Source organism: Chiroxiphia lanceolata, chromosome 12, assembly GCF_009829145.1.
Source record: "Chiroxiphia lanceolata isolate bChiLan1 chromosome 12, bChiLan1.pri, whole genome shotgun sequence".
NCBI classification, from domain to species: domain Eukaryota; kingdom Metazoa; phylum Chordata; class Aves; order Passeriformes; family Pipridae; genus Chiroxiphia; species Chiroxiphia lanceolata.
In genome coordinates this window covers 2,086,016-2,111,238 of record NC_045648.1, presented here as the reverse complement: position 1 = coordinate 2,111,238, position 25,223 = coordinate 2,086,016, and the positions used below count along the sequence as shown (strand labels likewise).

General features: G+C 42.6%; 2 protein-coding genes across 4 annotated transcripts in view; one reads left to right on the top strand and one right to left on the bottom strand.

Annotated features, from left to right (window-relative positions):
- Nucleotides 1-25,223, top strand: part of ZWILCH (zwilch kinetochore protein) — a 67,944-nt gene that overhangs the window by 9,979 nt on the left and 32,742 nt on the right. Inside the window, exons 19-24 of one of the 3 annotated variants that reach the window (XR_004359235.1) lie at nt 6,189-6,314; nt 11,842-11,925; nt 13,371-13,434; nt 13,880-14,107; nt 14,634-14,856; nt 16,457-16,544. The gene's annotated coding sequence lies outside the window, so the exon portion shown is untranslated. Of the gene's footprint in view, nt 1-2,964; nt 3,186-6,188; nt 6,315-11,841; nt 11,926-13,370; nt 13,435-13,879; nt 14,108-14,633; nt 14,857-16,456; nt 16,545-25,223 lie in introns of those variants that run through there. The other 2 variants (XR_004359236.1, XM_032699884.1) reach the window with 2 other exon arrangements.
- On the bottom strand, nt 256-9,062 carry LCTL (lactase like). The gene is made up of 13 exons (XM_032700440.1): nt 8,945-9,062; nt 7,786-7,946; nt 6,177-6,264; nt 5,824-5,933; nt 5,443-5,571; nt 4,868-4,963; nt 4,097-4,151; nt 3,845-4,006; nt 2,980-3,254; nt 2,565-2,691; nt 2,105-2,304; nt 1,539-1,602; nt 256-371 (listed from the first exon to the last, which is right to left on the bottom strand). Exons 1-13 carry the CDS (start codon nt 9,060-9,062, stop codon nt 256-258), a joined length of 1,701 nt encoding a protein of 566 aa, XP_032556331.1.

Sequence of the window (25,223 nt, the reverse complement as noted above, 5' to 3'; positions counted from 1 at the left end):
TTTCCCAAATAATACCAAATGTAAAATCTCCTACATCAAATCAGTAGAAGTTGATGTAGAAAGAGAAAGTACTTTGGGTTTTGATTTAAAAAAAGTGATATTTTGGGAATTGAGCAGAAAAAGCTCTAAAAGCTTAGGTGGATAAGTAAAGTTTCTTTACAGGGGTTTAAAAAGAGGCATCTGTGGTGAACTTTAACCACTCAAAACAGCTGCATCTCTTCCTTTTGCCCAATGAAAGTGTGTGAATGTGGAATTTTAGGTGTGATTTCGGAGGTAGAATATGAGTAGGACAATACAGATGAGGATGCAGAGTGTGAAAACTGTAGGAAGAACAATCTCTGTCACCATTTCCATGTGAGTAATCAGGGAATCTAAAATTTGAGAAATGAGGAATATGTAAGAAATTTATTCCTTTGGAATGCACTAAAAGAGAGTTTGCATAAATTAAGGATTTTTTGGAGCATAAAATTGTTGACATTGGCATGAACAACAAAGAAAACAAACAAAATTTCAGCAGTCTGCAAAAGCTGGAGCGAATCCATGACAGTTTTCCCCCTTTTTTGCTTTCTGAGGTAATTTTTGGAAGACATTCAGTGCTCAAAGGGCTGTAAAAATGATGTTTGCTAGGAATTAGTTTCAGTGTGTTAACAGTATTTTATCGTGCCTTCGATTTTTATTCCCTCCACCTGAAGGAGAAAGGGTAGAAAATTGTCCAAGAGAAATCCTTGGGAAGCACTTGGGCCCTTTTTATGATTGTCCTGTAGCTGTTTGAAAAATCAAAAGGGTTTTATTAAAAGGGTAGAATTTTATCCCCCAGGAAAGCCTGGAAGAGCTCAGGAAACCCAATTAATTCCCACAGAACGTGGAACTCGGGAGTTGAGGCCGAGCAGGATAAACTTGGGATGACTGACCTTTCCTACCACGTGGAATTCAGCTCATCCTCCTTGTAAGACTCCATAATACTAATTTATCTTTCTTAAAAGCTGCAGAAATCCACTGGGGTTGATTGTTCTAACTCAGGAATTGTGGAGGGGCCTGGATTACACCAGGAATGCTGGATGAGCCTGGAAGCTGCAGAGCCTCCTGTGTTCCCTGTGCTTGAGCAGCTGCTCTGAGCTGGTGTTGGCTTTGTTACCAGAGTAAAACTTGGCTTAACCTTAGGCCAGGCCTTGGCTCTTTTCTTTTATACTTCCACTTTATGTAGAAATCAAACATTTAGAGATTTTCTCTCTGGGTTGGTTTGTGTTTGCAAAAGCATTTAGCACTTTTATTTTCAGGAGAACACTGTCATCCCTAACCTCAGTTTTAAGCAGGATCTCTTCCAGCTCGTGTGTTCCACCAACATCCAAAGTTAATCCATTCCCCTACAGTGGTTTTAGTTGGAGAGAGTAAATAAACACATTTTTCTTTAGAGGCTTTTTGTGCTTTCAGGGAGAAAATCCCTTTTAGGACCTGTTAGTAGGACTGTTCACAGAGAAATTTCAAATCTGGAAGTTCCATAAAGTGCTTTTCTAAACCAAAACCAGCCCCATCCTTACCTGCAGCGAGGAGGTGGTGTGTGGAAGAGCAGGAGTCCATGGCCTTCCTATACCAGTTTTCCACCTGGGAAGGTCGACAGCAGTTCTGTTACAGTGCAAGATTCTACCCCTTCTCTGTCTCTCAAGACTTGTCCACTATAACAGACCTGAAACTACTTTATTCTCTCAAAATCTCAATGATTTTCTCCAAGTTCCTTTGTATCTGTGTGGGTTTTGTTGCAATATGTTTCTCCAAGTTAATTGTTTAATAAGGTTTTTAAAATCACATCATAATATGTACTACCTTGCTGGAAAATAATATGGAATATATGTAATTTTCTACCTAGAAATCTGGCAGGGCACTGCTAACTTCTGGTTCAGTAAGTCCAATTAGAGTTTTTGGAAACAGTAATTGAGGCTGTTCCCACTTTCAGTGTCTGTGAAACACATCCCTAATTTACACAACCAAAGTATCACTTGGTATATATCTGAATATGTACCATATTCAGACAAGTTTCCTGAAATTCTGGGAGATATTTGCCCATATATTGAAGAAAAAAAAGAATAAAACCAGCAGTTCACATCACCTCTCTTGGATTTGGGAATCCATTGGCACTGATAATCTTTTTATAATAGTCAGCAGATGCCTTTGGGTACCGTGGTTTGTTCTTGTTCTTGAAGTCAATGTGGTAAAGCCCAAATTTTTCAGAGAATCCTTTGTTCCATTCGAATTTATCCAGCAGGGACCAGGCAGTGTAACCTTTGACATTGACTCCATCATTGAGAGCTGCAAACACAAACCAAAAGATTCTGGGAAATGTGTTTGTGGCACTTCAAACACTCTGTATTTAAGTCTGTAGGTGTTTGGGTTTATACCAGGAAGAGGAGATGGGGAGGAGGATGGAAAAAAGCAAAGTAGGAAGTCATTTGGAGCCTTTAAAAATGCTGTCTTTAGCTTAGAGGTCCCAGAGCTTTGTGAACGTGGTAATTAAGTGTAATTTCTCCTTTTTGAACATGGAAAAACACCAAAAAGCTGATTTAAGTTACCTTTGAGTATCTCATTGATGTATCCCTTCAGGTACTGGATCCTGCCCTCGTCACACAGCTGAGTGCACTGGGCTGCCTCAGACACCCCGTTCTCTGTCACATAGATGAGGGGGTTCCCATACTGAGTCTGCAAACAAAGGGGTGTTTACACTGGGTCACATATAAAATAACTTTATTTTGACAACACAAAGCTAGGAAAAAATGCCCTAAAAGCAATTTTCTAGGTTTACTTAGTGAGAAAAAGGTAACTAGGAATTTAATTTAACTATGGGTTTTATTTTAAAAGGAAACTTCCCAGTGTGACAAGGTAAATATATAGAGGGGAACTGTTGAAAATCTGAGAGTGTAAATGCAGCTCCTGTGTGTAACCAGGCATTTTGTTGGCTCTCTTTAATTAAAGATCTCCTCTACTCACCTTGATGAAGTTGAGCAACCTTCTGAACCCCCAGGGCACAGAGTAAAGCCACTTAGGACCCGGAGCTGGCCAGTTGGGGTCCACCAGTTCAGCCAAGTCCCTGTCAGTGTGGTAACCAGACACTTGGAGAAAGGGAAAGTTCTTCTGCAGGACATAACGAGTGGTGAAATGACCTATTCCCAGGAAATCCGAGGTGCCTTTAATGTAGGTTTTCTCTTGCACTGAGAAGGTTGGTAATCTTGATGTCCCCAGGCCCTGCTGGGCACTCTTCCTGCCTATCAAAGTAATGACAGGAAGCACTTGTGAGGAGCAGGGAATTTGTTTGCTTTACCTCACCAACAGTAAATGAGAGAACTGTGAAATCCTGGAATGGTTTGGATTGGAAGGGACCTGAAAGATAATTGCATTCCACCCCCTGCCATGGGCAGGGACACCTTCCACTAGCCCAGGTTGCTCCAAGCCCTGTCCAGCTTGGCCTTGGACACTTCCAGGGCTGGGGCAACCACAGCTTCCCTGGGCAACCACCATTCTCTTCCCCACCCTCCCAGGGAAGGAATTCTTATGGTTTTCCTGAGCTTGGTGTAAGTGTAGAGGCCACTTGGGTTTGATTGCTTCTTTGAGATGAAAGAATCTTACATCCTTTTGGTTTGGAGAAGTGAGTTGGGTGCAATACATGGAACACCAGTGATTTAAAGTGTTCTGGTGTGTCCCCAAACTGCTCAGGAGCCCTGTCCACCCTGGGGGCCATCGGTGTCTCACCTGTGCCCTCATCCCTGACTAAAGTACATTCTGGCCAGGAGCTGCTCCCTTGTAATGTGCTCAAAGTGTGGGATTTATTCATCTTTAGTTGGTTACTGGGACTTACCCACATAATTCTTCATGACCTCAGGGTAGTCCCCTCTGTAAATGGGGTTTGCAAACCACCCCAGGTGGAACTGGATGTACCTCTCAGCGGCGTCCCTGTCTGTCTGGCTGTGGGGGTCAACAGGCTCCCCCCAGCCGCTGGTCAGGGAGATTCCAACCATCCCTTAAAACACAGAGGGACAATTCTGCAGTTTGTGCATCATCTCTAAGCCCTTCACATAAATAAAATAATCCCAGGATGATTCCTGCTTACCTTGCTGCTCCCTGCGCCACGTGTTGTTGTAGGAGTGCCAAACCTTGGCGTGAGTCTGCAAATTAAAACACAGTCAGTCACCTGCATGTTTGACCCTGTTATGCCATGGGCAGTATTGCAAAGCTGGTGAAGAGCAGTTTTTGCACAAAGATCTGCCTGAAAATATCACAGAATTTCTTTTAGGTGTGTTACAGAAGCTTTCATTTCGTGTAAGAGGTCAAAAAGCATTTATGCAAGATTCCTTCCTGAACTCCAGGAGATCCCCAGGGAAGTAACACACATTACTGTACATTCATAGTAACTGTATATCTACTCTATAGATACAGTCACTGCAGTGTTCTGTTTGTTTCCAGTCTTTGGATGTCTTTGCCTAATTAATTCAGGCAGATGAACATTAATTTTAACAAACAGTAGCCTTCCTTCCCTTCCTGAAGTCACTTGCAAAATTCCAGTTCATTTCAACAGGTCAGGATATTATTGCTTGTTTCTGGAGTAACCTGGATATTTGCTTTTCTGCTTTTCAACCAGATTGAAACTTACTATGAGGCACTTAAATTATAAGGAAAATTGAAGTTGATGCAACAGTGTCACATCAAGCACCTCCAATTCTAGGCTACCCTGGAATATTCACTGGTGGTTTAAAGGCAGGTGATAATTTCCATGTCCTACTTGGAAATTCCGTTGTTGTGAAACTATATTTCTGCTTAAAGAGTAAAATTTGCTAAAAAATTCTTAATTAACATATACTTTAAAGCATGATTTCAGTGTTACTTTGATGATGTGGTGAGCAGCCTTGTATGCTCCACACCCCCCGAGCTTCAGTCCTGGGGCGTGTTCTCCTGTCTCATAACCATTCTCAGCAACTGCCTGCAAAGACACAGAGTTAGTTCTTCTCCAGGGAATGTGCTGCCATCCTATGGATTGGGATTCTGTGCTCCCCTGCATGGGCTGTCCCTTTCCAATCCCATTTTTCCTCCCCTTGGCTCCCATCTGCTCCCATCCTGCCTGATTGATAACGTGCTGTGGCTTGTTGGGAGCAAGGTGCTGGTGACTGGTGTTCATGGAGTGACCTGGTGAAATTCAGGAAGGGCCTCTCTGATTCCTATCCCTGTCTGATTCCTGTCCCTCTTTCCAGCTGATGATTTTTTAAAACTTCACTGGAATTTTATCTTAAAACTCTTACCTTTGTGCAAGCTCTACCCACTGAGATTTTTGGCCACGAAGATTAATGGTCTAAGTCTCTCCCTTTCCTTCTCCCCTCCAATTTCTAACCAACTTTCCCCTAGTGTCACTTCCATGGAATTCTGGGATCAGAAGGGTTTGGAAGGACAGCACTGATAACTTACCCAAGGGTTGCTGAAAGTAATCCAGTGTTTCACACGATCACCAAACTTCTCAAAACACAGATTTGCATAATCATTAAAGTAATTTATCATGCTTATATTCTGCCAGCCTCCATACTTTTCTTGGAGAACCTTTGGGAATATGAATTTCAAGAATTAATAATTATACTTAAAGTTCAGCTGCTTATTAACAAAGACTTTTTTCAGTCAGTAGCCCAGAAGGAGATTTTTTAAAACTTCAATGCTTATAAAATAGAAATGAATAGGAAATAGTTGAAAGTACTTAAAGTCATGCAGATATCATTAATTTTCTAAAGTACTTTTAGTCCTTAAATTTAGAAATACTTTATATTTGATGCTTCACCAATCTAAATATTGTCTTACCTGTGGAAGATCCCAGTGGTAGAGGCTCACAATAGGGGTAATATTGTTTTCCAGGAGGCTGTTAATTGTGTCATTGTAGAACTGGATTCCCTTCTCATTCAGCTGCTCAGCTGATGGAAAGCACAGACAAGGAATTCCCTGGGTTGCTTCTCAAAGAACTGAAGGAATAGAAATCTAAAAATTTTGACTAAGGAATTGTCCATTTCAGCAATGGGAACACTGTAATGGGTGAACTCTGTTCTGCAAAGAAGCTGAAACCTGTTTAACAGTGATTTTAAACAACTGTGGGTTATTCAGGAGGAAAATTCCTGATAAAAATACTGGTGGAAATGTGGGGAAATTGTTGTGCTTACCTTTGATTCCAGTGGGCATAATCCGAGGCCACGAGATGGACAAGAGGTAGTGATTCACTTTGAGCTCCTTCAGTAACTGGATGTCATCCTGGGAAAAGAAAATCCCACACATCCCAAGCCTGAGCAGAACAACTTCAGGTGCCCCTCTGTCCTAACTGATCCTGAATGCAGAAAACCTACAGAGGAGTTCCGCAAAAGGGGATTCCATCTGTTAGTTTTGATTTTGAGGTGGTTTGTTCTACTGGTATCCTTTTGGTGGTTTTTTTTGGATGCTCCCAAGAAGTCCTGTAATGTTTTGTGTAACTATGGAAACGGGACTGAAATGTAAGTTATTTTGCACCACAATTACATTTATGTCAGAATTTGTCAGAAAATAACAGAAGCCTGTAAATCTTGACCTCAAACATTTCAGCTTAGGCTGAAAACATGATTGCACAGGCTTTCATTTATTCCCCTTCACTGGAGTTAGGAAAAAACCTAAATTCCATATGAATACATGTTCTTATTGTAAGAAATCTTACATCTTCAATATTAAAAGAAATCAGCAATTGATAGTGTTTGAGCCAATGCAAATTCTGATGATTAAAGCAAATAATGCTTTGATATAAAGAAGACCCTGTAACTGGGCACATATGAGTAAGTTTTAGAAAGTATCTCAAAATCCCGGCCCAGAGAGGTGAGTAAATGTTGAAATGACTTTGTTTCTGCCCAGATCCTCTCTGAAAAATGTCCTATGCTCATCACATCCATCTCTTTGGATGCCACAGCCCAGTGAGGCTCAGCCCCAGCCTCTGTGAGGAGTTTTATTAATCTGTTCTTTCAAACTTCTGCTGCTTTGAGAGACCAAATGAAACTTCTCTTGCATTTCCCCATTTTAGGAGAGTAAAGCACAATAAGTTTCTTTTCTCTTAGTTATTGCTGAAACTAAAGCACAATAAGTTTCTTTTCTCTTAGTTCTTGCTGAAACTAAAGCACAATAAGTTTCTTTTCTCTTAGTTCTTGCTGAAACCTCTGGTTCTCCCATGGGGAGAAACCTCAGTGGAATAGAACTTTTATTAGATTCATTGGAATCCCAATTATGTGATCCTGGCTTATCCCAGGCATTCAGATTCCTCTTGCTGTGGATGCTTCTTTCCTCCAGGACAGTCACTGGAAAATTGTTTTTGATAGTTTTGAGCTTGGAAACATATTGTGAATAGAGCTGCACTGATTATTTATTTGTTACCCATTCAAAAAAGGGGAAACATTCAGACTGAATTTTAAAGCCTCTTAAAAACACATAGAAAACCTCAAACACACAGAAAAAAGCGTCAGTTTTATTCAAAGCTCCAATGTGTTCATTGTTCTAACTAAGGATCTGGAATTTCTACAAAACTTAGAATGGTATGAAAATCCTGCCAAATGGAGACATATTTGGGAAGTGCAGTGGTGTGATTGATTCAATGAGACTGTTGGGAAAGAAGAAGTAATTAAGAAGTAATTAAGAATATGATCCCTGGGATTCCCAAGTTTAAGGAGCCTATAGAGCAACTGAAGCTGTTATTTCCAAGTGGGAGATCAGGAGCAGGGAATGGCTCCAGAGTGTTTGCAGAGGTGAAGGGAATGGTACCTTGACTCTGTAGTATCCATCACAGGCTGAATCTCCCGTTTCATTCCTGAACACTTTCCCTTTCCTGTGGGTAAAAGCATCCCAGATACTTGGTCCTTTCCCATCCTTGTCCCAGGCCCCCTCAGTCTGGTAGGCAGAGCTTCCCACACCCCAGAGGAAACCTGGAGGGAAAACAAGGGAGTTACTCCAACATTTTCCTCCTGAACTGGTCTTGGTACTAAATTTTAACAGGAGAAAGGAACTGAAAGTGAAAGTCCTGACAAAAGGCCAGTGTTTTCCATGTGAAAATGTATCAGTGCCTAAAAAGGGACTGTCTGAATGTGAGGTATAAACTGGAGGTGTTCCAAGGCACTGGAAAGGAATCTCATTCTTAAATGTATTAAATATATAAAATCTATTTTATAGTGATGAGGTAGTGCTTTGATAGCATGGCAGAAAGGTCTTACTGCAAAAAAAAAAAAAAAAAAAAGAGGTTTTCACATCATTTCTCCCTGCTGGATTTTGTGGTGGTTTTAGCAACCACAAGTCTAGCTATTACCTAAAATAAATAGAAATATTCTGGATTACTTTCCTATTATTACACAAAATACCACGAGGAATCCATTTCATAAACCACTTAAAAACTTGAGCATGAAAAGCAGTCAGATGTCCTTCTAGTTCTGATTTTGCTTGAGTGAAATGTATATATAAATATATGTTGAAGAAAGGATAAAGTTCATAAATCAGTACTGAAGAGTGGATTGGATAATATAAACAGCTTGAAACAAGCCCAGCACAGTTATTTCACCTATTTTTTAAGTCAGCTGCACAGCAAAGGGTATTTTTAGTTCAAAATATTCCATTAATTGTAGATTATTTATGAGAAAGGAGGGGATTCTCAGGTGTGATTTGTTGTACTGTGCATCTTAGTCAGAAAAAGGGAAATATGAGTAAAGGAATATGAAATAATAATCTTAGCATTTAATACATGTTTAGTGTTTGAAGTGACTACGGAGTGCAGGGTTCTGTGGATCCTGGTATTCCCAAGGATGTCACTGCCCTTTGGTTTTGTCTCTGCCCTTTCCCTGGGAGCACAAGGAAAACCCTTTGGTCACTTGTGCAAAGCCACAGGTCGATGTGGAAGGTTGTAACCCCCGAGCCAAGGGTGGATCCAAAGTACCCGCTGGAAAAGTGCCGTAGTAGAAGGAGCCGGGATTGTTCTTTGTCCACTGGAATTCCTCGGCCGTGCCCAGCCCCAGGAGCGGCAGCAGCACAGCCCAGCCCCTCAGCACATCCATCCTCAGCATCCAGGGCTCCTCTGCAGGGTCCCACCTGGCAAGGGAAGAGCACTGTCAGGAGCTGCTGCTCCACAGCTGAGGGGGTCCCAAGGGAAAAGCTGATTTTTAGTGCTCGGTGCATCCCATGTCAGCAAAGGCCAAAAGCAGCTGGGTGAAGTGGAAGATGCAGCTTCAGGCAGGGTGAGGAAAACCAGGGAAGAATGAAACACCTGGTTATAAGCCCTAAAACCTGCCTATTTTCCATGATTTCTTTATTCTGAAAGTCTCTGTGCTGTTCTGTGTTGTTCTGAATTTCAAACTCTCCCACCAGGGTCAGTAACTAAACCCCTACAAACTGCCAGGAGAGAAGTGGTTGTGCTGCAGCCTCTTACCCCTGAATGTGATGGCAGCAAACCCTGGGCAAGTTGTAAAGGAAAATTAACACTTGCAATTATTGCAGCTTTAATTAATTGCACCTTTTATCTTAGTGATGTCCCTTTTATCCAGTCCCAGGCTCTGTTCAGTTTTGACTGTGACATCAAGTTAAACTCTTGGTGGAGCAATAGTTTAACTATTTTAACTGTGTTAAAAGTTTCAGAAGGGCTTTGTAGAGCAGCAGTTTTTTCCCCAAATTGATACAGTTCTCCTGTGTTTCACTGAGAAAAAGTACAAATATCTTATAAGAAATCATGTTTTGCATTGGAGTGCCTGTGCTGCTTTGCAGGTTGGGTCCTGACCAAAATAAAACCCCAAGTTTGGCAAAACCCAAAAGGCAAAGGAGCCCTTTTGCAGAACATGGAGTAAATGAGCAACCTCAGAGGCCTCTGGTTCCTCTGTGTTTATTAATGATCATTCCATGTCTCCTGGTTAACACAGGAACTGCACAGCTGGCTTGGGAAAATGGAACTACTTCAGCACCAAAGGCTTTAGTCTCGGATTAAAAATATCTCCACCTCTGCATTTTGAACGGGAACATTTAGATTGCAATGGAAAAAAAAAAGAGCAGACTACAAACATTTGAAACATCAGCTCTAAATACTCTAGAAGTACTTTTATTTTGAATAAAAGAGCTGCAAATACATGTGATTTTAATTTAGATGTTGACAGTCCAATGCAGCTCTTCAGCCTAGTCAGTACATTTAAATTTAGTGTTACCCTTGGTGTTTTGTCAGCAGTGACCAACAGTCACATGGAAAGAAGGCAGGAGAAAACAAATTGTGTTCTGGGGGGTCTGTCAGTGCTTTCTGTAGCTGAGGCTTTACCCCAGGGCAGAAGGACTGGGTGGTTTTACAGGGGTGCTGATAATTCTCTTCCAGAGTCAGAGCGGGGCTTTAATAACATTTTAGGGAGTTTATTCTGGTTTTAGGCAGTTGTGGTGACCTAATTCATCATTTGGGTTACTCACAGAATCTGTGATCGACACCCTAATGATTCTGTGAACCTTTTAGGGGGTTTATTATGGGTTTAGACATTTGTAACTCTCTGATTCGTATTTTGGGAGCTGGGAACTCAATTGGAGCTCAGGATAATGAATCAAAATCAGGATATTTTTTCACTCTTTGGCCTGATTATTATTCTTCTTGTTAGTAGCAGTATTAGAAATAATTTCAGTACCTCATGAACTGCTCAAGCACAAGAATCACATCATGATTTTACAACCTCCTGCATTGAAGAAAACAGTCTTATGCACAGTCCCTTGTGGAATATTCAATCCATTACTTTTCAAATCAATGCATCTATTTTGGAACTATTCATTGCTCTGTTTTTCTGGCAGGTACCTTTACAAATCAGTAGAATAAACAGCTATTCAAATACTGCAAAAAGGTTCAATAAGTTCAGACTGTAAAGCTGGCCCTGGAAAAACCCTTTTGACCCTCCTGTTCTCTGGCAGCTCCAGAACCTCCCGCCCTGATTATAAATGGAGTTATTTTCATTTCCCCCCATTCCTGCCTTACCTGGTGTTCTTCACAACAGATGTGTCCTAACTGGGAGATTCCTCTGGACTGCCACAAACCTGCCAGGGCATTCAGAATAAACTGACTTTCCCAGAGGAATCGCATGGAACGGATCCAGCTGCCACAAAAACTCGGGAGAAACATCTAGTCGAAAGCAGCATTTTGTTCACTTGGAGGCAAAACAAAAAAGAACAATCCTTTTGTATCCACAGTCAAATGTGCAGGACAAGCTTTAGCTTAACCATAGGAATCTGTTAGCAGGGAGGGATTTTCCTGTGTGAGCAGAATCAGCTTTGCAGGGATCTATACATTCCCACCCAACTGCACTGGCTCCTGAACAGGGTTGGTGGACATTTGCATCTCCAAACATCCACGGTGTTGGGAGACATTTGCCATCAGGAATTGTAGTGATGGGACAAGGAGTGAAGGGTTCAAACTGATAGAGGGGAAATTTAGGTGAGATATTGGGAAGGAATTGTTCTCCCTGTGAGGGTGGGGAGGCCCTGGCCCAGGTTGTCCAGAGAAGCTGTGGCTACCCCATCCCTGGAAGTGTCCAAGGCCAGGCTGGATGGGGCTTGGAGCAACCTGGGCTAGTGGAAGGTGTCCCTGCCCATGGCAGGGGGTGGACAAGGTGATCTGAAAGTCCCTTCCAACCCAAACCATTCCAGGATTCTGGATTCCATAATTTTTCTCTTGGTGCAAATGTCTGTGTCTCAAGTGGTGTTTCCCAGGGAGATCTCACTGATAAATTTTGTCAGACCAGGGGCTTTGTTTTTACATGGATCATTTTGAATCAGGATGCAGGCTTGGAAAATAATATCCTTTTTCTTTTCTCTTGTTTCTAGAGGAATTCCTTAGGGTGATGTCTGTGGAAAACCCAGCTCTCCCAGTCCGGAGGTTCAGCTTGAGCTCTTCATTCTTTTAGTTCTGTGAGTTCCCTTTCAGTCCCCTCTCGTGAATAATGTGAATTTAAAAGGCCATGAAACGAGATAACCCATTGCTGGGCTGAAAACGGTGTTTTCAGACATTTCTGTCAGGTGTGGAAAACCTTCCTATGCTGAGGGAGAAGGGGAAGAGCCTCCCAAGAGCAGCAGGGAAGGGAACTGCAGGAAAGGGCAGAGAGAGGCTCTGGACAACACTGATACAACCAGGAATGGGAACCTTTCCCACAGCCACCCTGAGGAAAGGGGGTCTGGGAGCCAGGGGGGTCTCCCAGGGGCAGCAGGAGCAGCTCCAGCCCTGGGTGGGTGATGTTCTCCTCCCTGCTGTGCTCCCCCAGAGCCGTTGTGGGTGGGTGGCTCCTGCCGTGGAACCCGCTCTCCTGTGCTTTTGCAGCTGGACAGCTTGTAAACAAGCATATAAATATGCCCTATTTATTTATTTAGCTCCTCGGGTTTGTCTTTTTTCTGGTCTTTTATTTCAGAGCAGAACTGGTGCCCTCTCGTGGCCAATTCAGTGATAAAGTATTAACGTCAAAACGTTGCCTGATTAAAACAAGCAACAACTTTTTAGTTCGTGTGGAGCCTCTGATCTCCGACGTGAAAAAATGCATGGCAATTAGAGTGGGAATGTTGTCAGGAGCAGGTCTCTGTACACTTGCTTGCCTTCCTGCTCGTTGGGTGGCACCATTTTCAAGCACTGAAAATCCACTCTGGAATATCCCTTGTGATTTATGATGCACAAGAGGGGCAGGATTGGAGAGGTGGGTCAGTCTGCAGGGGAGTTTGGTGCCCAAGGCACGTTTTTAAGCACTTATTTGTCATTTGTCACGTTTTATCTCCTGCAGAACTGGGTAGAGCAGCAAAGCAGAGTCACTGCAATGCTGTGCCATGCCAGAGTTTGGTGATTAAGGCTTTCTCTTGACACAATCTTTTCCTGTGATGTTGTTTCCCAGTTTTCTGCATAAACAAGCCCATGAGATATTTACATTGTGACAACTTGATCATTTTTTCCTCTTGTAAAAGTTTTATTAGCAGCAGTTTTTAAAAACGTGCCAGAAACACATCAAGGCTATAAAATCTTTTATTGTGTTTTACTGGTAAAAAGAATGTTGTTTTTTTTTTTAAAAAAATGTACTTGGTGGATTCCATCCAGAATTTCCCAGTAAAATAACCTGGGAAGTGGGTTATGCAACGGGCTCACCGTGTGGGTGTGAAGTCAAGGGAGAGTCACCACTGACTCTGGGGATGTTTTATCTGCTGTCCACTTGTCCACAGCCTGGAGTGGATCTTCATCCATAAATATGTAGATATTTATGGATTCTTCTGCTGTGGAATACTGTGTGACCGTGTCACAAAAGCTTTGGCACACACCCCACTACCTGAAACAAACTGATATTTATTTTCCCACTTAATTTTCTATTTTTGTGTTGCAGAACCTCTTATCTCCAGATATACACCAGGGCTGGGTCACCCCTAACAGAAGACACCCTAAAACTGGTATTTATTGGTTTTTTCCTTTCAGCCCTTCCAAAGTAGAGGCTGTCTTTCCTAATTCCCTGGCAGCTGTTCAGACAACCAGACCAAATCATCCTCACACAATTATGACCTATCTCCCCAGCTTCCTGATTCTTCATTCTTCCAAACTACACTCCCTTCCCAACCTTGAATAGGCCTTTTCTGTCTCAGAGAGAAACATCCTTTCTTATTATACAGCAACCAGAAAACCACGTAATTTTTCCAGTGTGTGGTCTAATGCAACTACACTGAGATATTGGAGGGTTTTCAAAATCAAAACAAAACCCACTTACAATTGTTCTTGGAACAAGAACACTTGTATAACTGTGCTTGGATTTTTCTGTGTTACAAAATGACTTTCCTTGCGTTTCCTTAGCTGGTTTTGGAAAGTTTTTTTGTCTGAAGCTCGACTGGTCTTGCTTTTCAGAGAAAAACAGGAAATTTTGGGAGTAAGTGAAGTGAGGATGCCTTGGTGCCCACCTCTGCTGGCCTCCCACCGTGGAAACACGAGTCTTGCATCCTGGGGATTCTGTGGGCAGCTTCTGAGGCCAGTCTCCATGGGAAGAAAAGCTCCAGAGTGTGGAAGATCTTGTGTTTGAATCCTGAGCTTGTGATCCCTGAGATCCCTGAGATCCCTGAGATGAGCTGGAGATGGGTAACTCTAAAACTTACCCCATATTTCCTTAGCAGCTCCTACACTGTTGTGCTCTCCTGTTTTGTGCCTGTGGAGCTCACTGAGGAGCTGTTGTCACTAGCCACTGCTTTTACTGGGGGAATTTTTGGAAAAATTAAACTGTTTGAGAATCTGCCATCTCTTGTTTTGCAAAGAAATGTCATAAAGATTGGCAAAGACAGGGTAAATCTGAGATCTATTCTAGTTGTCCTAAAGGCTCCCGTTTTAAAGGTGTCATTTCCAAACAAGCTCCGAAATTGTTTATTCTTAATAAAGTTTCTTGGTGTGTGCAGAGAGGAGCAGAAACTTCCCCCTTCTGGGGAACTCCCAAATGGTCAAAACTCCTGAGACTTTATGGTGCATCTTGGAATTTGAATGCCCAGGCTCAGTTTTTGGTTGAAAATCCCAATAATAAATGACAGATGTTACAAACCCCTGGGTGCTGTGAGGAAGGTCACAAGAGTTTGCTTCTAAGAATCAATTTGAATTTCTCTTTTCCTGCTGACAGCTCCATGCTAAGGGTGGGCCTGCATTTGATGGGAGCTCTGCAAGCTGCTGCAGGCTACCCCTGATTGGAATTCCCTTGGATTAGCCTAATTGCAGGCTCTGCCATCATCTGTTTGCAATCACAAAGAGGAAGCTTCTGAAGCTTGGGAATGAGAGAAAATGAAGTGTCCTGACACAACTTCAAAACATCCAGAATGCTCTTGGAGGTTTTCCCATCGCTGTTTGTGAGTAGGAACAAAAAGGCACAGTTCTGTTTTCTTTCCCTGTCCATCTTTACCCTGCACCCATAACATAAATACAGGCAGCAGGGAAGAATAGTGGTAATTAATGAAGGTCCCCGAGCTGATAATGAGTAAGAGTTCCTGAGTTGTTTTGGAAGGGGTTGAATTAGTTCATTATTGAATTAGGTCATTCCTAAAATCATACAATTGTTCTTTCTATGGACAGTCAGCTTAGATTATGAAACATTCCAATTCAATGCTTCAAATTCAGTTTAAAACACACCCCTGAGCATTTTCTCTGTGGTGTTGCCCTGGAAGGCAGGACACCACTCCTGTCTCATGCACCAAATGGGCACAAATTGTCTGGGAGTGGCAGATAAAGGACCTTAATGACTAAAGACACTGAGAATGGTTTTGCTTCTGTCCAGGGTTAGGGGTTTGGGCTGGAGAGGGAAGCTGGGAGCCTTGCAGAGCTCAGAGCTGAGCTCCAGGGAGAGGCAGCAGTGCACTGCTCTGGCAGCCTGGCAGTGCCAGCCTGGCCTGGCCTGGCTTCCTCAGCCCCTCATCTGGGAGAGGGTTTGGAAAATGCCAGTGACAAGTGCTGCCCAGGGCACCAGGGAGCTGGAAACCTGGGATTTATGGATAAACTCCTAATGCTGGTTCAGTGGCAGGGACCTCTCAGCCTGCCTGGCCAGGACAGGTGGAGAAGAGCAGCAAAGGAGTGCAGAGGGTTCTGTGCAGCCTCAGGACAGCTCTCCTGGGGCGGGAGTGGCAGCTCTGCCAGGGAGGGCAGGACTCTCCTCACACAGCCTCAGAACTGCCATGGTCCTTGTTTCCTAGGGAAAAGTTAAAATTTCCCAGGGAAAGTGTGAGGGTGAACTGGGATAGTCCCAATTCTTGTGCAGGCCTTACAGTGACAGTTGTCTGGGGCCATGACCTGGGCTTTTTTGTAGCTTTTTTATTAAAACAAGCAAAACAAGCAGAGAAAAAAAGCAGTGGCTTTTACTTTTGCTTGTTCAGGGATGAATCTCAGAGACAAGGCCTTACTAGTGCTCAACTTCTGCTCCAGTCAAACACCAAGTGATGTCACTGGAGATTTAATGTGTTCTTGAAGTGAAATATCTGCCCCAGTGCTTTATCTCAGCCTCTTTAGTGCTCTGGGGGCTGATCTGCAGCTGAATCTGTTGAAAGTGGGGCTAATTACAGCAGGGCTTAGATGAGTTCTGAGAGCCTTTGTCACTGGGAAGGGTTGAAAACAGTCTGAACACAATAATAATGGTAGTATTTCTAAAACTGCTTCTAAGTGATACTTAAAATCATGGCTGTGAACTTTTTTTTTACTACATCATATCAAAAAAGAGTCTTAGTTCCAGTCACTGCTGAAATACTTGAATTTGAGATGCTCCAAGTTGACTGAACACGTTTTTAAAAAGCAGAGCTCTTCTTTACAATGAATCTTCCAGTTATGCCAAAACTCCAAATTCCAAAATACATTTGTAATAATAATAATAATATAACAATGATAATGATAATAATGCTCCAGACATGCCAGATTTCCAGGCCTGTGGATATAAACTGGGAGCACTGTGCATTTTTCTTTCAGCTGTCAGATCTTCTCCTCTGAAAACAGTCTCACTGAGGGAGGTTCAGATCAGCAACACGGACCAGAAGAATGTCCAGAGATCAGACCAGTGAGTAAATGTTTTAAAAGACCCTTCTAACATAAGATTTCTCTGGGACTGTTGTAAAACAAGCAAGAGGACAGGGAATTATGGATTGATTTCCCTGCCAGGATGTGCAGGTGGGACTCCAGGCTCACATAAACTTGGGAATGATATTTCTCAACTATTCCATACTGGTGGAAGAACTTACAGTAGCTTTTTTTCTGCCGAGATGGTGTCTCAAAAGCAGAGTTAATAATCTGTAGCCCAGATCAAAATCCAAAAGGGTGGATGGAAATCATCTTGTTTGTGAGAAGAATGATTCTGCAGTGCCTGAACTAAAGGCTGTTAAAACTTTGCTGATGGTTGATTAAGTGCTGGAAAAAAAAATTGGGTCCTACAAATTTAAAGATGTTTCAGATATGATTTTTAATATAAAAATTAAAATTATTATACATGTTGTTATTTTATATGTTATATACACTATTATTATATATTATATATGATAAATTCTCATAGATTATACATTATTATAAAATATATAAGTACATAATATAAATACATAATAATAATATATAATATAAATAATTAATAGACAATAATATATAATATATAGTTTATATAATAATATATAAATATATAAGTTTTATAATAATATATATAATATATAATAAAATATAGTATTTATTATATACAATATTTATTATATATTTTATTATATGTATTTAATTTATGTATTATTATAAATAAGATATATAAAATATAAAAATATACAATATATAAAATATATATTTATATATATAATTAGATATGATTAATTTTTGGTAATACACCTAAAACCTTTGGGATTAGGTGTATTCCATAACCACATGCATGTACATGTGTCCTAAGTAAGGACATGCAAACAAAGTTAGGGGTCTTTTTTTTTTTTCCTTTTAAAATGCAAATTTCAGTGGGAATCTTCCAAAACCAAGGAACAATTTCATTCCAGTCTTCCTCTGCTGCATTACTTTGCTCCAGATTAGCCCTTGCTTGGTGTTTGCCCAGTGGCCACAGAAGGAGGTGCCTTAAACCACAGCAAACCAGGTTTGCAAATGCTGTGGGCAACCCTGAGTGGGAACAGATGGTTCCTCCAACCCAGGACTCAGGGCAGGGGAAGTTTTGGAGCATTCCCTCTGAAAAAACAGGGTTTTGTTACCACTGGTTTGCTAAAACCCAAGAATATATTACACACTGTGTAACATTCAGATGATCTCATGCTAATCCAAACAATCTTGTGGCACCTCTGATTCTGATTAAGCATTTGGGCTGGGGGGGCTGTGCTGCCATCCCACCTCCCTGGCAGGGGTTTTGTCAGGAGACATTTGTTATGTTTGTGAAGCAAATATTTCTGTGATAAGTGTTATATTAAAACCCACAAGGATATGAATAATCCTGGTTTCGGTGAAGAGTTTAAATGACATGCTATAAATAAAACCGAGGCCACACATCGACTCCAAAAGGTGAAAAAAAAAAAAAGAGAAATACTGAATAGCTCTGTTCATCCTGCCCCCTAAATGGGGTGAGGCCACGGGGAAAAATATCTTTTAATTGTGTCACACAGGAGAGGTGAATTAGGAGAAAAATATCTTTTAATTGTGTCACACAGGAGAGGTGAATTAGGAGAAAAATATCTTTTAATTGTGTCACACAGGAGAGGTGAATTAGGACTGCACATGGCAGCTTTAATTCTGGTGTTCCAGCTCTTGAACACTTGATTTTTCAAGCTGGGTTTTTAACATGGCTGGATGGAGAGGTTCTTATTAATTTTGTGTGCCATCATGCAGCAAAATTCCACTTGAAGGTAGTTGAAAAATTCCTGATACCTGTTGTATTCCATTTCCCAGTCTGGGATGTCACAGTAATAATGCTGATCTCCACTTTGAAGTGCTGAAAGGGCTAAAGATTAGAATTAACTTTTAGCATGGGAGTTATTTTAGCTCTGAAGTATCACTGGTGATTCTCTAAGGTCATTCATTCCTTTAACCCCACCTGAAGGAATTCCAGCACTGTAATCCCTACTTTACAAATGGGAAGTAGATGCACTGGGCAGGATAAAACTTGTTTTGTGCTTTCTTAGTGTAGCAGAGGTGGGACAGGAACAGAGGAATACATTGATGCTCTTGAGCTGGGATGTTTTACCTTTCCTCTCCAGGATTGGTCTTTTTTTGGGAGAAAGTAATTTTCCCCAACCTTCCCCCTTCTCCTTACTAATGTCTTTCCATGTAGAAATAATATTTGGGGTCTGAGATTGTGCCTTCTGAAGTGGTTTCCATCTTGCTGTCCTCCTAAGAGAACTTTAACCTTTATTGAATGATCATGTTCAGCTACATATAATCACAAAGCCATAAAAAAACAAGTCCCCTTGTATTTCTATCCACTGCAGCAAAATGTACCTTTAAGGAGAAAACATTACTCCAGTGTGACTGTCTGAATTTATTGGCCATTAGAAGCCTTACAGTGTGTGGCTCACATTTTAGAACTCCTGATTTCGAGCTTAATGTGGTCAGGAAATATAAAAATACATTTATTTATGTCATCTACTAAAAATCCCAACCTATGTTACTGCAAGTCTAACCCACTGTGTGTTTATGTTGGAGATGAATGATGGGGTTGTAGCTGCCTGTGTTTCAGGCCAGGCTGAATGGAATGATTCTGCAGCACAACTGTGTGTGTATTTTTTTAAAAAAAAAACCTTCTTTTTATTTACTGCATGTGGCAGCAATTTCCTTCCTCCCAGAAGCCACTGCCCAGTTCTCAGGGGCAGCTGCCTGACTCCCATCAGAGTCAGAATTTACTGAATTGTTCAAGGTTGTCAAAATCCAGACGTTTCATTCCTGCTGATACCTGTGTTGTTGGATTTGATGTGCTATTCCAAGTCTTTGGAGCCTACTTTGGCTGCTGTTTGCACCAGGTTTCCTCGTTATTAATCTTCAGGAAGATATATTTGAATATAATCTCAGATATTTGATAATAGGGTGGGAGATCCCATTCCATCCCTCCTGTCATGGCTGGCGGGGAAGGAGCTGCCAGAAGAGCTGCCCACTGTTCCTGATCCCTCTTAACAGGGACAGAAGGTGCTGTTCATCATCACAGACAATTAGAAGTGGTGATGAACTGTGAGGTTCAGCTCTAAACTGAAAGCTGAGGAGAAAAATGATCCAGTGAATATAAATGGAGCCAGTGAAAGACAGTGGGAAAGGACTCTGGGGAGCTCTGGGAAGCCTCTTGGAACTAAAATTAAGGGTTTGAGTGTTTTCTCACCAGAGGAAATATTTAATATCAGGTCAAACATTATAGCAAGGAAAAGTAACGTTGTATAAAACATGAAAACAAGTGACTCACAATCTTTTGCAGGAGCCTAAAACTTTCCAGAGGAGAGGGATCCATCTCTGGAGCAAGTTGTAGCCTTCTGAAAATCAGCTTGTCTGGCTGGGTTGTGTTTCCCAGGTTCTCCAGCTGACTCTCTGAACCCAGGGACGGGACAGCCCCCACCAGTGTTTCTGCCCCAGGCCCAGGGATCTCCTGCCTCGCTTCCCCAGCCGAGGGTCCCTGATAAACACTTCCAGGAGGACATTCCTCTGTTGGTCTCAAGTGACAAATGTGAGTAAACACTGTCAGAGGGGGTGCAGCACCTGCCTTTTGGTACCTCCTTTCACTTGAGCTTTGGTTTTGGGGCACTTGGACTGTTCCTGGGCTGCAGTGGCACACAGGGATCTCAGCTGACCTTTCATGTGCCATAACAAACAGGTCTGGCTCCCCTGAGCTGGGACTGCACTGGGCTTTTGATGCAATCCCTGGGTCAGCTCTGCCCTCCTGGCATCAGCACACTTAACCTTTTTGCTCAGCACATTTCCCATCCTGTGGAGGTGGACAATGAATACAAATACGATGCAAATGATTTCCTTTTCAATGTGAAGGCTCCCTGATTGAAAACACCCTGTCCAGGAACCTGGGTCTGTCCCGTTCCAGCTGAACGGAATGTCCTTGTTGCCTTTGACTTTAGGGGTTGCAGGATCAAAGTCAAAGTTTCAAATGGGTTGAAAAATAACATTTTTTTTCCCTCTGAAACTGAGGGTGAGTTACCAGTTCAGTAAGGAAGGTGTAAAGAATACAGAGCAGAAAATGCTGGGGAAAAATTCAGAGAAAGAAAAAAAGTAGCATTAAAAATCGTGCTTGAGAGTCCAGAAGTTTATCAGAAAATCAGAAGCTGAGGTTGGTGGAAGGGATCTTGGGATTTCTTTGGACAGAAGCAGGGGAAGAGCTGAGGAAAAACTAAATTACTGTGCCTGGGAGAAAGCTGGAACTTCCATATCTTGAGTCTGATGTACTCTAAACTGTGGTCTAGATCCCTCAGCCACTTTCCCAGCTACTGGGGAAGTCACACCTTGGGGTTATTCACCCAGGGAGGAAAGAATATTTTGAGTATCTTTCTTTGGATTTCCATGTCTTACCTACGTTGCTTCTCCCTTCATATATAAAGACTCTTAAAACAACATCAATGTTTGTTATAGAACTGAAAATAATGTGGGTGTGCAGGGCTGGGTAGTTCCTTCATGAGGCTATTTTTACATTCATATTAGCACTGGTTTAGTTTACAAAATCATACATGTATATATATCAGTATGAGGGCTCTGCTCACACTGCAGTTTTGGTATGTGTTGTAGTTAATTTTCATTGAAAGAAATATGCTCTAAAATTATGGGAGGGCCTTGCTCATTCTAATAAATATTTTCTAATTAAGACCTTCTCGTGAGTGCCATCACCCAGCAAACAATCCTAATGCTCTGGTGGGACCCTAAATGTGTGCAGAGCTCCCAGCCCTTGCAGTCCTGGTGGTGGAATTGGGTTGTAGGTGATTTTAAAGGAGCTGCTTTGTTTGCTGTAGGAATTCATCCATCTCTGGGGTAGAACTCGCAGTTGTTTTAGCAGAATGTCTCAGGATTAGCAGCCAAGTCTTGTATATTCTCAGCTCCTCGTGCCAGGCATTAAATGCATATTGTGAAAAAAGAAAAAAAAGAAAGGGGGAAAAAACTCCCCAGAGCTGTTTGGAGAGGCCTTTTTATGGGTGTGCTTGAAAGAAACCCAGCCAGCAGGAATGCCCACCCCAAGCAATTCCATGTAGGAATGTAGGGGCTGGAACACAAGGCTTTAACCCCAACAGCAATGGAGAGCCTGTTGTTCTGCTGGAGTCTCTGGAGTATCCATTTTATGAAGGTTTTTGACTTCTACAAGGATTTCTGTATAGATTTGCTATAAAGTAGCTGAGGTCTCCTGGGCTCCTCTGCCTTGTCCTGCCACAGAAACCCCATCTAACAGCACTTGGGTTGGGAAAGGAGCCATGAGGGGGGAAAAAAAAAAAGAACAGGCTCCTTTTGTAGCTAATAACTTCCTTTAATTGGTAATTAAGCTGCCTGCTACTTATAAATGTCAATAAAGGTCAAAATATTTAGAAGCAGAATCATTTTAGTGGCTTCCCATTTCTCACTGCACGAGCTGCCGGCTCGGACCACACACAGGCACGGCCGGGGACGGTTTGGATTTCAGAGCCCTCATCTTCCCACCCCAATTCTTCTCTAAAGCAGCCCAGGAGGGACAGAGCAGCTCTAGTGAATGGGAGGGAGGATGTGAGCTGGGTCTGCTGGGTGAGCATTCCTCTCATTTTGGAGCTGCACTGCGGGCACCGGGGCCAGAGCGGGCGAGGGCTGAGCAGATGCTGCACTCCTGGACTCCTGCATCCAGGGAAAGGGGTTGGATCTGATCCATGTGCAAAATGACTCAAGGAAAAGCTGCCTGGTAACAGATTAAATACCAGTTGCAGCTTGGAAATGAGAATTAGTATAAATCCTGTTGTTTCTGTAGAGCAGAGGAAAACACAGAGGGTTCTCTGGGTTTTGCTTGCAGCCCCTGAGTTAACAAGCACAAACACTTATTCTCCCTGCAGGGATTTGCTGATTTTGTGAGCAGATTCTTCCCACTGAAATTAGTCAGTTTATGAGGGGGCAAGTGAGGGGACATTTGGCTTTGAAGAGTGCAGAGAATCTATTCCCAGAGGAATCTTTGATCTTTTTATGGTGTTTTGTTTCCAAAGTGTGTGTGTGTGTCCTGCAGGGGCTGGGCATTTGGAAATGAGAGCCATGGGGACTGGACTTCTACACTTCACTGAATATAATTAGAATATTAAAATTTTAATATATCCTCCTTTTAATGCTTTCCCATACTCAAGAAGCTCAGGGTCTAATTTCCCATTCCATGAGGTCTCCATCCAGGACAGGTGGATGTGTTTCTGTGGGAGGACTCCTCAGTGGTGCTTTGTTGGCTCTGGAGGTGGAGATGGGATGACCAGGCAGCTTGTCAGGTAGAGCTGGGAATGGGAAACTGGTGATCCTCAGGTCTTTCCTTCCTACCAGACTGAATTTGGGATGTGCCACGTGCCCCCAGCTCGAGTTTACTCTTGGTAGCATCAGAGTGGATGGGGGAGACTGCCCTGTCCTCTTGGCACATTTATCCTTCCTGGGAACTTCTCCTTGGAGTCCCCAACCCCAGCCAGGCACAGCTGTCCTTGGAAGCCAAGATTCCATGCACTGCTGTGTGAAATGATCCTGCCAGCCAAGTGGAATCTCCGTGTTTTCTGGGGCAGATTTGCTCACTGCTGCAGGGTGTGATCCCTGACATTGGGGAACTGATAAAGCGGGGCTGGTTTGACAGAGAAACGGGATTATTCCATAAAAACATCAGGGAAGCACAAGGCAGTGGTGCTGATGGGAATCCTGCTGCCTTTCTTTGCTCCCTCTGTCAGTCCCAGATGTTTTCTGCACAGATTGTGAGGAAGTGGCTGTGAAGAGCAGCATTAGAGATCCAAGTGGGAGCTTTCAAAAGCCAAAAATGCTCTCCAAAGTCAGGAGATTTTGTTAAAGACCTTAAAGCTTAAAGCAGATAAGTCTGCTTTCAAAATTCATTGTTTCCCTTGTGGTTTTGAGCCATTAGACTCTTTTAGCTCTTTTCTTCCAAACTTTTATTGTGTAATTGCGATGGTGAGAAACTTCTTAAAAATCCCAGGAACAGAGCACTCTGAAAAGTGTTTTCAGGATTTCAGAAGCTGCTAATTTACTAATAATACATGTAATTATCCCAGAGGAGCAATAGAACTGTTTGGCCATCCTACCAGAAAAATAATACATCTTTTGATATTAAAGACACAAACCAGAATTAAATAGTATTTTGAGACTTTTGAGATGAAGTTCTTGTTGCTTCATCTTCCATAAACCCAGTCATCATTTGACTGGGGGTGGTTCTGTGTACAAGTCCACCTTAACAGCCAAATATACACAAATGAAGATAAACACTCAAGGAATTTCAACTTTCATTTTCATCTTAGAATTCCTCTAACCTGATTAGGGTTTGTCCTGATCCTTCTGATAAAATTCTTCCCCAGGAGCAGCACAGTCCCTGCACCAGGAAGGATTTGTGCCTCCCTGTCTGCCCCAGTCCATCCCACTGTCCCACATCATCTCAGTTAATGGAATTTGCAGAGTACTGGAGGAGGAACAGAGGAATGGGAAGGGTGACTTATTTCTTACATCATGATTCTGTGTATCTTCAGTGGGACTGAAGGAGAAAGCAAAGAGAGGGAAAGAAAAGGAATGCAGGCAGGATTAAAAACTGAAATGTTTTAAAAAAAAAAAAAAGATGAAAGAAAACAACTCTTAAGTGCAATTCCAGTGCTAATTATTATGCTTAAAAATCTATATATTTTTGTGGGATATAGATAAGAAGCAGGGAATGAGTGAGGAGGAAGGAAAGTACAAAACTCCCGCGTCTCCTCTGACTGTTTCTCCTTTGTCTGGCCATTCCCAGGTGGAAAGGTGCCCTGTGTGTGCCAATCCTGGGCATGTGCTGTACAACTAATCTGCACCCAGGACCTACCCACGGGCTCCAGAGTTCTCTGGGAATGTCAGTGGGCATTTGTGCAGGGAAGGTGCTGTTCCCAGCCTGGTGGGTGTTTGGAACTCCCTGACCCTTGGCTGGAGCGTCCTGATTCCATCCAGACAAAATCTGTAGCCACAGAGGAATTATAGTCAGGTTGGAAAAGACCTTCAGGATCATCCAGTCCAGGCACTGGAGGAGGAAGCCTCTGTGTCCTTGGAGACCTGTGGAAACCACACAAAGTCCTGTCCTGTGGCCAGTGCCTAGTGCAGTTCAGAGCTCTCTGCTCACTGGGGTTCTTTACTTATTGCTTGGGAATCTTCTACCTGGACCAGGACAGTGGAGGAGGAGCACAAAAGAAGTTAGAAGGGATGAAGGTGGGAATCTCCTCCAGATTTCATCAGTGCTGCTGCCATTGTGCCTGTTACCTGTCCTTCCCTAGGGAATAGTTTAGGTGACACCCCAAAAGAGCTGGGGTGCTCCAGGCTGCCCACCTGGGAACCCCAGGAGCAGTGCAGGAATTATGCTCTTCCTTTGCCTGAGCCCCTCTCCATGTATCCCTGGGAGTCTGTGGGTAGCTCAAACTGTGGCAGATGTGACAACACTGTGATCCCTCCATAGGAATTCTTTCCACTGTTCCTTTCTCTTCCAGTTCACATAACCAGCAAATCAGTGCTGTCACTTCTGCAGCCCTGTGCAGCAGTGACAGCTACAGCCACCAACAAATGGTGCTGCATGTTTTCC

Coding starts and splice junctions, on each gene's coding strand:
- LCTL (XM_032700440.1), bottom strand. CDS start 9,062: ATGGATGTGCTGAGGGGCTGGGCTGTGCTGCTGCCGCTCCTGGGGCTG. Junction 5,572..5,823: donor ACCACTGGGATCTTCCACAG/GTAAGACAATAT, acceptor ATATTCCCAAAG/GTTCTCCAAGAAAAGTATGG. Junction 4,964..5,442: donor TTACTTTCAGCAACCCTTGG/GTAAGTTATCAG, acceptor GTGTCTTTGCAG/GCAGTTGCTGAGAATGGTTA.